At 37.4% G+C, this 12887-nt stretch overlaps 1 protein-coding gene and 1 non-coding gene across 2 annotated transcripts; both read right to left on the reverse strand.

Moving 5' to 3' along the window:
* Window positions 1-1058: 1058 nt before the first annotated feature.
* Window positions 1059-1165, reverse strand: LOC118480663. The gene has a single exon (XR_004863643.1). It is a non-coding gene; the product is annotated as a small nucleolar RNA R71 (small nucleolar RNA).
* A 7637-nt stretch (window positions 1166-8802) lies between these two features.
* LOC110877084 (membrane protein of ER body 2) lies at window positions 8803-12671 on the reverse strand. The gene is made up of 8 exons (XM_022125243.2): window positions 12451-12671; window positions 11897-12253; window positions 11710-11811; window positions 11357-11608; window positions 10312-10392; window positions 10080-10235; window positions 9495-9556; window positions 8803-9416 (listed from the first exon to the last, which is right to left on the reverse strand). Exons 1-8 carry the CDS (start codon window positions 12605-12607, stop codon window positions 8943-8945), a joined length of 1641 nt encoding a protein of 546 aa, XP_021980935.1. The 5' UTR covers window positions 12608-12671; the 3' UTR covers window positions 8803-8942.
* Between the last annotated feature and the right edge of the window lie 216 nt (window positions 12672-12887).

Genomic DNA, 12887 nt, shown 5'->3' on the forward strand with positions numbered 1-12887 from the left:
GATTAATTAAGCTTCATTTTTCAACTATCTCAACTAACCAAGTACCAATCATCCAACACAATTACTTATAATCAAGAAATCAATATCAATAACAAGGTTGCAAACTAATCATCAAAGATTAACATAGAAAATACTTCCAAATGTCATTACAAACAAAGATTAATATACTAATGGCTATAATCAAGCAAGGGATTGTTGTGTTTTTGCCCAAAGGCTACAATAATACATAAATATTAATCTAAATGCTTGAAAGAGTAACAAAATTCTGGAAAGATTAGAAAACCAAACCATAAACAAGCACTAGATTAAGAATCTATAAGATAACGAAGCTAATCTTCACAATGTGGCTTGAATCCGGGTGAAAGCAGAAGCCTCCGGAGCCTGAAAATCGCAAGAATCGCTTCCAAAATGTCCAGTCTTACGAGCAGAATGTTTCCGCAAGTTTTTATATAATTTCGATCTCGCACGGTCATGCATCCTGTCGCACGACCGTTCACTTTATGAATTATTGGAGGTATGGTCCACCATACTGCATGACGTCATCAGATCTTGACCGGTCTTCGGTCTCGCACAACCGTTCTTCAGATCGCACGATCGTGCGTTTCTGGGTTCTTGTTGCACGGACTGCTGCACTGGTGGTGCATTACCGGACTTTGGTTGATCATCGAATCCGCACGGGGTGCAATCAGACGCACGCCCGTGCATTACCGGAATATGCTTGCACGTCGGGTCGGACCTTCGTTCACTGCCGGACTGGACTGCATCTGTCGGAGATGCACGGTCGTTCACATGGTCGCACGACCGTTCCACTTGCCCTGGTCAGAATTCCAACAGAATGTTCGCAGCTTTGTCATTTCGTCCGGAAAGTCCTCGTTTTCACTATCATCTTGTCTGGTATGCTGTTTTAGGCCTGTAAACAAAAGTATACATGATTAAGTATCCGAATGACGTTTTTACGGTCGAAAACGTATAAAATGGGGATAAAATGGGGGACTAAAATATGTGTAAATTAGCCCAAAAAATTTCTATATAAGTATTTCCCTCCTTCTAAAACGGCTAAATTAATGACTGAAATTAATACATATTCAAAAGAAGATGGGGAATCCTTATATGAAACTTGGGAAAGGTTCAAGGAGCTACTAAGAAAGTGTCCTCATCACGGTCTCGCGGTGTGGCAACAAGTATCCACTTTCTACAATGGGTTGTTGCCACACACAAGACAAACACTTGATTCTAGCTCTGGGGGACTTTTAGGTAATCGTCGCCCAAATGAAATATACAATCAAATTGAGGAAATTGCTCAAACCAATTTTCAGTGGCACACTCCCCGAGGCAATAAATCTATTGCCCCGGCCACCCATAAGGTTGATGAAAGCACTTCTTTACAAGCCCAAATCGAGGCCCTTTCTTCGAAAATCAAAAAGCTATAAATGACAAAAACGGCCTCGGTCATGGCTTGTTAAGGGTGTGGTGGGTCACATGAAAATTGGAGTTGTATGAAAGAAATGGATGATCAAACAGAATCGGTAAACTACATTGATAATAGACCTCGGCCGTCGGGTCCTCCAAAGGGTACCTACAACCAAGGATGGCGTAACCACCCTAACCTTGGTTGGAGAGAACCCGGCAATAGAAGTAACCAACAAAATCTAAACCAACGAACAAACTTTCAACAACCATGAAGCGAGTCACAAAATTTCTCTCAACAAAGTGGACGAGAAAGGCTTGAAGATACTGTATCTCGCCTCATGTCCGACACCGAAAAGAAAAACTCAGATCGATTTCAGCAATTGGAATCGAATTTTAGAAATCAACAAGCTAGTATACAAAACATTGAAAAACAATTAAATCAAATAGCTCAAAATTTCTCCGAGAGACCACAAGGCGCGTTACCAAGTAACACCGAAACCAACCCAAAGGCACAAGTACATCTCATAACGTTGAGAAACCGTACCGTGGGTTCCGAAGAGGCTCTATCACCGCCAACTGAAAGAAGCCAATCTACAGCTCCACCCACGCCGCAACAAGAAAGGGCTTCTCCACCAATTCAAGAGCCTACTAAGACTCCTCCGGTCCCATACCCCGGTTGGTTAATTCGTCAAAAGACCAATGAGCAATTCGCAAAGTTCGAAAATTTACTAAAATAATTGCATGTTAATATTCCATTTATCAAAGTCCTAACTCAAATGCCTAAATACTCAAAATTTATGAGTGACTTCCTCACTCATAAAAGGAAAATTGAATCATTGCAATTAGTTAACTTAGGCGAAGAATGCTCCGCCTTACTACTTAACAAACTCCCGCAAAAGAAGATTGATCCTGGAAGCTTCACGATTCCTTGCTCAATTGGGAGTCCCCCATTCGCAATGCACTAGCCGATCTTGGAGCTAGCATAAACTTCATGCCCGCATCAATGTTCAAACAACTCGGCCTAGGAAAAACAAGCCCTACAAAGATGAGCATACAACTTGCCGACAGATCCGTCAAACATCCACAAGGTATCGCTGAAAATCTATTGGTCAAAGTCGACAATTTCGTCTTCCCGGCCGACTTTGTCATACTAGACATGGAAGAAGACGTCGAAGTCCCTCTCATTCTAGGGAGGCCATTTCTAGCCACAACGCAAGCAGTGGTAGACATGAATGACGGAACACTAACATTGAAGTTTGGGGACGAGGAAGTGAAGTTTGGGGTTGGAAAAAGAGTAGAAGCCGAAGACCCAGTCAACTACATGAAGGTCATCGACTCAAGCTTGGATGATGCTCTCCGACGGTGTAACATGGGATGCAAAACATCCCACTTGGGTAACATATGTCCAGACTTTGGGTCTAGCCAAGGACCCTTATAAACGTGGCGCACCACGGAGGCATTCCGCGGAACTATCCTTAGTTTAGTTTAGAGTAATTTTTATGTTTTCTAGTTTAGTTTTAATTTTCAGGAATAAAACACACTCGGGATGGTGAAGGATAACAAGGGAAACATGAACCAGCACCCCATGCCCGAAAACAGAGCTTCCCGACAATTTTTCTTCATTACAGCAAGTTCAGCATGGGCCGTGCCCGCCCAACACGGCCCCGTGCAGCACAGTCTGCAGAAAATGCCCAGTTTAGGTAACTGGACACGGGGCGTGCTCGCTGAACACGCCCCCGTGTCCAGGCTTCTGTTTCTTTTTGCAAACTTTTGTTACTGGCGATCTGAATACGGGGTCGTGCCCGGACACCCCGGGGCCGTGTCCAGAGGCCCAGTAACATAAAATTTTGCTTTTTACACCTTTTTACACATTCAATCAACCTAAAAACTTATTTTTGGGACGCATTGAGGACAATGTGTAATTTAAGTGTGGGGGGATGCTAAAACCTTGAATCTTGCAAGTCCTAATTAACAAGCCTTACACAAAACTCTATTGGAACCGCTAATCACCCCAAATTTTTTCAAAAATTTTTCATTTTTTTACTTGTCTAGGTTTAATATGGGAATTTCAAATTCTGAAAAGGTTATATTTTTACAAATTTATAACCGATAGCGTCGTGATAAAAAGAACCAACATAAGAAAATTATGAAACGGCATGACAAGTTTAGTTAAAATTTGATTATATATACTTGATCACATAAAAACCCGTTCCCACAAAAAGTGAGTTTTGAGCCTTTATTGAGCATACAAATACATATATTTAAACTAAATGCTCATTTTTTCGTTCCTTGTGTGAATAGCCCCTTGGTTCTTACAACTCTAGAACTTGCCACGACAATACATTCCCGGTCCTTACCAACTTAAACCCAAGTAAGTAAATGATGGAGGCATTAGGACTAACCCTTTTTATTTCTACACCATTATTTTTCTTTTTTTTTTACCACCTACCCAAAATCCCCCTAGTTAACCCCTTTGAGCCTAAACCTTTTCATTTCTTAACCCAAACCAAACACCCTTTTTACCCACCTAAACCCTTTTTCATTTTAAACCTTTTATTTTAGTAACAAAGCTCGGTTTTTCTATGACTTGGTTATTCTTCCTAAAAAAATATGATGATGAAGCCACAAGAAATAAACAAACAAGTTTATCAAGAATAACTTTGTTTGAAAGAAATGCTTCATCAAAATAAAAAGTTATGAAAAATAAAAAGTCCTCCAAAAACCGACGCTTTTTACGCTTTTCGCCCTTTTACTAACCACTAACCCAACCACCCACTTTTAGCCCAAGCCTAACCCTTCAACCAAAAGTCCTCTTGATATTTACAAAGTTGTATAGTTAAAAAGGAGGAGGATTGAGTGCTTGGCAAGCTTATGGTAGAAGTAAGTTCCATGCCTCTCTCGAGTGATTCACTAAAATACATCTTCGGCCGACTGTTGAGTGATCCCCCGTGAGGTATGTGAACTTGTATATAAATGGAATTTTAAAAAGGCATGTTATGCCCTAATAAGTAATTTATCTTATGTAATGTTTTAAATAAATCATGACGAATAGGATTGTAAATAAATAAAAATAAAACTTAATAAAGAATCTTGGAAATCCCGACACTCTATGACAAGCCCAAAAACCTTCTCTTCTACCCATTTCATTTGGGAGTGTAAAGCCACATTATAAAGACTTTTGCTTGAGGACAAGCAAAGATTCAAGTGTGGGGGTATTTGATATGCACAAAATGCAACATATAAATTACATCAATTGTGGCATAAAACTAACCCCTTTTTAGTACAAATGTTGGAAAAAGTGTGTTTTTGTCTTCCTTTTGTATTTTTAGGATTAAAAGGGCTCAAATGAACAAAAGGAGCAAAAAGGCAGCAAAATCTAACATAAATACAAGAAAAGGAACAAACGTGGCATGCCCGGCCTCCCGAAAACATCTTCCCAAGCAAAACAAGGGACAGAAGGCTGAACACGCCCCGTGCTCAGTGAGCACGGGGGCGTGCCCAAGTGTCAGCAGAAAAGACAAAGCTGTAGAAGCTTCTATCACCCACCACGGGGGCGTGCCCAACGGACACGGGGCCATGGTCAACTCTAAGACTCGCAGAATCTGAGGAAATCTTGATAGTACAGATACGCTTCTGCACACGGGGGCGTTCCCAGTGGACACGGGGGCGTGGTCAACTAGTGCAGACAAACTGCAATTAATGAAGAAAGAGAAGGAGGATGGACACGGGGCCGTGCCCGAGCTACTGTTCAGGCTATAAATAGGGGTGCTTGGCTCATTTGCAAACCATCACTTGGCACACCACCTCTCTCACACTTCACCCACCACCCACCACCATCACAACACCATCATCCACCACCATCATCCACCACCATCATCCACCACCATCATCCATTGTCCATCATAGAGTGTGTGAGTCGTCTCGGGATCCAAGATTGATCGTAAGAGTTCTTGACAATCAAAGGCCATGTTTGCCTAAGTCTCTTACATCACTTGGTGAAGACAAGTGTTTAGTGTAATACTTTTTATTTTTAATCTTTTCGCACTTTTTATTTGGTTATGTATTAATGACTTTAATAACTAGTTTCTTATGTTGAAGGTGATTCTTCATTATCGTTTGTCCGTGGTGTCTTGGCATTATTTTACTGTCTATATAAAATAAAAGATTTTCACCATTCATATCTCCACGGTCTATATGGAGATGTGTTGGCTACCTGGTCGAGGGTTAAGGAAACGGTTTGGTAAGAGTCTTGCCATTGTTCAGTGTATAGATCCTGCAAAGGACCTGGGTCAAATTTAGTAGGACCTCCTTCAATACCCACCGGTATTGGATGGCGGGGGTCCAAACTCTTTGATCCCCTCATAAGTAAGCTACTATTAAAACTTTAACCCGGCTATTTAGGACTGTATCACTGCTGACTCAGACTACCTAGCCGAGGGTAACGTCACCTTCAAAAGAGGGGCCTACCACATTATGCATAAATAACTTAATTAATTATCTTTCAATAATCCGATCCTTTAGGATTGTATCCTTGCTGACTCAAACTACTGGGTTGAGGGTAACGTCACCTTCAAAAGAGGGGCCTACTACAATAACTAAGGGGCTGTTTGGTAGCCTCTGAATGGTCATTAAGAGGCTACCTCTTAATGGAACCATTAAGAATTTTACCAATGAGATGGTAGAAAAATGTGACATGTGATGATTTACCATTCAGGGGTTACCTCTTAACCATTCAGACTTGAGGTTATCTCTTATTCATTCAGATGTTTTAAACCATTAAGAGGTAGCATCTGAATGGTCATTAAAAGGCTACCAAACAGCCCCTAAGATAATCTCTTAAAAAGTGCAAAAGTGTGGAAATAATCAAAGGTTATACTACACACGAGTCGGATCCAAGTGATTCATCTTGTCTATCTATTTTTACTTTTATTTTTATTTTCAGCATTTTAGTTAGCTTTATTTTCCTAATTTAAAAACCTTTTTCTAACTTTTGATTTGATTAGACGTTGAGGGTAAACCGGTACTAAAAGCTCTTTTGTCCTTGGACGACCTCGATATCTTACCAACACTATACTACGCTTACGATGGGTGCACTTGCCCATATGTGTTTTTCGTGTTAGTAAATATCGTGTTTTATAAATTTAAAACTTGGCTAAAAAGTGTAAAAAGGGCTTAAAATATACACCTAAAATATATTACACTACACACGCATCAGGCGGTGTATGAAAAGGTTTCTGAAAATAGTAAGTTTGCATCGTTTTAAAAGATCTTGCATTAAATTATGGAATTTGAAATTTGGAGGTTCTCGTGAAAACGTTGATCCTTAAAAAGAAATTTAACATAATGAACCATTAGAAAGATTTAGACTGTCATCGTACCGTTTTGTTTTATTTTATGATACCAAATAAATACTTTATTTTAAGTACAACTTCGGTTTTAACAAAACTTATAACGGAATATCAGGAAAAGAAATCAAGCACAACTACGTACTTAAGTTTTTAGAAAAAAGTTATAAACGTAAATTATTAAAGAAGTATCATATTAATCGATAAATTAATATATGAGAAAAATGCCCGGATAGTCCCTGTGGTTTCGCCTTTTTTCACCTATAGTCCCCAACTTTCTAAAATTACCTGAATAGTCCCCAACTTTTCATTTTTTGTTCCCGGATAGTCCCTGGGTCTAACTTTAGTTTGTTTTCTCTGTTAAGAGGGTGTGAAATGACAAAAATACCCTTTCTTTAAAAAAGAGAAAACCATAGGGACTATCCGGAAATTTAACTCTAATTAATATTTTAGAATTTATGTGGGACCCACCACCCACTCTACACACTTCATCTTCTCCACTCCACACCACCACCTCCACCTTCAACCACCACCACCATATACCCCCAACTTCACCAAACTATTGACTTTCATGGAGGTTGTGTGAATGAGCGAGCTTTTTGCCAAACTAGATATGCACAGCATCAAGTCAAAACTTTTGTTTCAATTCGCAGATTATCAAACTCAGTAAAAAACTACAATAGACTCCATCGATTTCTCTGATTTCGTAAACTAGCAAACACGAAAATGCTTACGATAAACTAAACGGCGAGTATGCAGCATCTTGTTTCGCACTTCATCATTCCAATTACAACACAAATCATAATCGAGAAAACCTAATGTTCAAATCGCATATCTTCTACTGACAAAATGATAATGAACTCCTAAAATCAAAGTTATATAATATCACTACAGTATCAGATTACAGATCTGTAAACAGAATCAGAGTTAAAAAGAGGAAGAAGATGATAATCTTACCCTAGAGAGAGGAAGCGACGATGGAAGTCGCTAGAGAAACCTACTGGCAGTACACAGGCAAAATAGGAGCATAAATTGAGAGATATTCAGTCGTTTAGCAATTATATTTTTAATCATTTGGAAGATGAGACACATTGAAGTAAGTTTGCAGTTGTGCACTACACCAAACTATTGACTTTCATGGCATCTTTGGCGAATGAGTGAGCTTTTTGCAAGAAATCCATGGCGGTTGTGTGAATTGTTCAGGTTCGGTTGAACGTGGTGGAGATGCAGGTAGAAGAGGGGGTTGAGTGTGGAGGGATGCACGTTATGAATGATGGGGGTGTGTGGTTTGTGATACACAAGTTTGTGAAAGTCAATAGTTTGGTGAAGTTGGGGGTAGATGGTGGTGGTTGAAGGTGGAGATGGTGGTGGTGGTGGTGGTGTAGAGTGAGGAAGATGAGGTGGGTAGGGTGGCTGGTGGGTCCCATATAAATTCTAAAATATTAATTAGAGTTAAATGCCCGAATAGTCCCTGTGGTTTTCTCTTTTTTAAAGAAAGGGTATTTTTGTCATTTCACACCCTTTTAACAGAGAAAACAAACTGAAGTTAGACACAGGGACTATTCGGGAACAAAAAATGAAAAGTTGGGGACTATTCAGGTAATTTTAGAAAGTTGGGGACTATAGGTGAAAAAAAGGCAAACCACAAGGACTATCCGGGCATTTAACTCTTAATATATATTCAAAAAAAAAAAAACAATTATTAAAAAAAGGTAAAGGAAATATACGTTAAAAAAAGAAAAATATGTTATTAGAAATAATTATAATAATAAAATATTATAATATTAAATAATAAAATAATAAAAAAACTATATATCATTTTAAAAATAAAATTACTATTCATCAATCCTCGTAAACAATATATATATATATAATATATATAATATATAATATAATATATAATATAATATATATAATATAATTATTCAGTTTTTACACTCCGTATAAATGATGCATTCTTGTCATCAATTCAATTTAAGAAATAGTTTAAATAATACAAATAATAGTTTTTGCACTTTGTATAAATGATACATTCTTGTCATGCAAATTCAAAAAAAGGAATAATTGAAATAATACGAATAATTATGAATAACAAAAAAATTCAAGAAATGTTCAGGAATAATTGAAATAATACAAATAATCATGAATAACAAAACAAATTCAAGAAATGATCATTACTCTCACACATCAGACAGATGCTAGAGACGAGATGGTGGCATGTGGGAAGAGAGACATACCACCACCCGAATTCATGTCAAAAAATCCATACTCCTCTATCAACTTCGTAATTAGATTTCCAGCAACATAGGACACGCCTGACACTGATACTGCGGTAGTAATATAGTACACCACGGTCTTAAAGTACTCTAAAAATGTGCACTTATTGATGTAAGCCTTGAATATTGCCAATAGCGATACACATACGAGAGAAGCAATTGCAACTACTATGACTGTATAGTCCTTGTCATTGGTCTCATGAAATGAGTACCCGTATGCAACTGGTGGGACCATCCCAAACACGACAAAGGATAGTATTGCGAAAAAAGCATGTAATGGGAAATAGCTTACTTGTCCAAGTACCTCTTTGTACTTGGTGGTAGCTTCATTGTTTGATTCTTGGCTTGAGTTCTCCTTGTAACAATCGTCTCTAAGGTCCCAAAGCTGTGAATATGGTATTTGTGATTAAAAGAATTGCTATTAAACATTTGTTATATGATTAAACAACAACGTTTTACTCACATTGTGTCCGATGACGAAGATCCCACCAGCAAGACTTGCGAGTGCCAAAGATACGATGCTCACTTTAGCAAATTGAGTACTTGTTAGAATTTAAATATCAAAAGAATTTGGTGTGAAGGAAAAAATCTAGGTTAACAAATTAAACAAGGCCCTAAAGATTTACCATGGGTCACCAAGAAAATCCCAACCGCAAGCCAATAAGGTTTAGTAAATTTTAATGGGTTAAATATGAAAAAAAAAAAAAATAATAACATGACTAAAAGATATCTGATTAAATATGTTGAGCGAGTTGAAAGTATCTTATAATGCAATAAGATTTTATAACCTAAAAAATATCTTTCTAGACCTATGTTATTAAATATGTCACAATTAGCTAACTGCGAATTCCACCTATTTTGCCAACTATACAAACGTGTAACAACCATTCAACATGCGATATCATAGACACACAAGTTGATCGACCTAGTAATTTTCTTAATTTGACCCGGAACAAGTATCCAACCCATTTGTTTATCATTTATACCAGCGACGCGTGTCATGTTAAACAAATATCAATCACTAGAAAAAGAACAAATCAAAACTTACGTGTTGCGGCATCAGAAGCAGCTGCGGATGCTACAACACTTAAGCTTGCAATGACCTCCATTAAACCTCCATAAACAATACTCTTCAAGATCTCGAGAAGAATACCATCAGAACCAAGCCATGGTCTTCCTCTAGGTTGTGCAACACTTATGGTTTCTGTATTATAGTCACCAAACATTATGTGTAAAACACCACTATATGCTCTTTATATTGTTCAGTTTCAATCACTTACCTCCTGCATCGTCAACATGGATTATTGCATCATCAATTTTTGGTGACTCATGGATATCCAAAGAAGGACCTTCAGAAGATACTGTAAAATGAAATATTGAATTTAGACGTGACATTAGTGCGGCTAGAAAGCAGATTTTATAAAGATGCACCGATTGTCTAATTAACAGTTTTGCAATTTCAAATTTCTAGTCATGATTTATTACTTTGTATAAAATAATATCGCCTGATGGTATCTATTTCCTATAATATTTTTTTTGTGGATTTAAATCTCATGCTAGAGACGTAATTTATTGGTTTAAGTTTTTATCATTTGAAAAGAAAACAAAGCGAAAACATCCTTTAGAAAACAAGAAACCAATAAAAGGCTTTTTAATGGAAAATAAAATGGTTTAGATAGGTCGTCCTATTTAAATGTTACACAATTAAGTGTTTTGGTAAATAAAAGTTAAATTAATTATTATTTCATCAATAACCGTTACGTTAAATTGACAATTTCTATTTTATTCTACATATTCAACTAACAACTAAGTTATTCTAACCATGGAATTATAGTCTAGTGGTATCTTGGGGGTGGGATAAGGTTTATGACCATTTGATCATGGGTTCGATTCTCACAAAGGAGTTTTCCCAGATTTATTGGGTTTCCCCTGAATTGGTGTATATGCATTATTGCCTAGTGGAGATGGATATAATCGGGTGATTCTACTGGTAGCACGATGATACTCCAATGGTCCGACAGTGATACAAATTTGCCGTTCAAAAAAAACAACTAAGTTATTCTACATATTCAACTAACAACTAAGTATGTGTATTAAATTTTGCATAAATTAGATATTATATTTCCAAGATGATGAACATGCCAGTCATGACTATATAAAAAAGTCAATTCCATAATATATATATACACACAAATCTTTAACTATATAAAACTAACAATTTTTTTCTAGTGGCCAACTTATAACCAAATTAAGATAAATAAAAAAATATATAAGTAGGCTGAAATTATATGATAATTAGTATTCTTGAGATGTTGAACAATTTACCTTTCACGGTATTGGAAGTAGTCCCTGGGACAAATGTATGAGATTGAAGTAGACCGGGACTTATTACCGACTGTCGATTCACATACAGTGGTTCTTGAACTTGGTCGCGAGTTATAATGGACTTCACGGGTTCTTCAGCTTGTTCGGGACTTATTATTGAATGTGGATTCACTGGTTCTGATTGCTGAGGATTGTTTGGTATAGGGTTGGTTTTTTCCTTCCGGAGAACCCAAAACATGCTGAAACATGATCCTGTTTAATTTGAAGAAGCAATAATTTTCAGAACTAATGAAACTAAGACCAAAGAAATGTATAACATAACAAATTTCATTTGTTAATTAAGGATATATTACCGCTGCCGTTTCCTTTCTCTCCGGCAGGAGGTGAAGATGCAAGACTCGTAGTAGTGTCCGGTCTTGGTCGGAAGATGTTGAATGGGTTAAAACATCCGTCGTCTGTTTAAGAAAGGGGATATGAGATTCAGATTCTATGTGTTGGTATTAATAGACATACGTTAGATGTAACTTTATTTTGTTATACCTGAACAAGTGAACAAACTTAAGCAAGCTAAACATCCAACAATAAGTCCCGGATTGGGTTCAGGTTCTGGTTCTGGTTCTGGTTCGGGTTGGGACCGATTAGTGATGAAGACCTTACGACGAAGAACAACTTTTGTAATTTCAGACTTGCAATTGGGACAATGCATAGAATGTGTTGTGAGCTTTGGTTTCACTTTTTCGAACTCTAACTCGACTATTTCCTCTTCTACTACTTCTCCACCGTTTCTGGAGCTTTCTCTGCTTTCGACTTGACTAGTACTGCTTTCGCTTCCGTTTGTGATTCCATTAACATTGGAACCAATGTCATCAAATTCCAAAATATCCTCAACATGTGCATCTGGATTCATGTAAGATTATACAAACATGGCATGAGAGAAAACACTAATATATACTGTGAATCTTTTCTAGGTTTAGTTGGTTGTAGTCTAATGGGAAGTGTTTCTAGGTCTTAAAGTCCACTTGTGGTATATTAAACATTATAAGTTATCTCTAGAACTTCTAAACTAACCAAAACATGTATTAAGTTTAAATTACCTCCATTTTTGTCCAGATCATTGCCATCGGCGACTTCTTTAGAGCTAACCGCAGATGCAATGCCATTGTCAGGCAAGGCGTCAATGGTGGCGATAGCTTTCAACCCAGCTTCCCCCCCTTCTTCCACCTCTGGCTGCCAATGTTCCGCATCAGCCATCTTTGAAAGTTTTTTGGTTGATCACCACCACAACAACAATAAACTGGAGAGTTTTAGGATTGTTGGCTTTTGGTGTGTGCTTGGACTAATTAAGCATCCTATTGCTTTTATAGTGTTATAACTTGGTACTGGAATTTAATTAATAAGAAAATAGTTGTCATAGGTTCACATTTATGTCCGACTACATGCATCCATTTCAATTTATCTATTAATAAAATTTATTTTTTAGATCCAATATAGTATATGACAAAAGATCAAATACAAATAATTTTAAGGTACA

Source organism: Helianthus annuus, chromosome 7 (assembly GCF_002127325.2).
Source record: "Helianthus annuus cultivar XRQ/B chromosome 7, HanXRQr2.0-SUNRISE, whole genome shotgun sequence".
NCBI classification, from domain to species: Eukaryota; Viridiplantae; Streptophyta; class Magnoliopsida; order Asterales; family Asteraceae; genus Helianthus; species Helianthus annuus.

Coding starts and splice junctions, on each gene's coding strand:
- LOC110877084 (XM_022125243.2), bottom strand. CDS start 12,607: ATGGCTGATGCGGAACATTGGCAGCCAGAGGTGGAAGAAGGGGGGGAA. Junction 10,393..11,356: donor TACTTCCAATACCGTGAAAG/GTAAATTGTTCA, acceptor TTCATTTTACAG/TATCTTCTGAAGGTCCTTCT. Junction 10,236..10,311: donor CCATGTTGACGATGCAGGAG/GTAAGTGATTGA, acceptor ACTATAATACAG/AAACCATAAGTGTTGCACAA.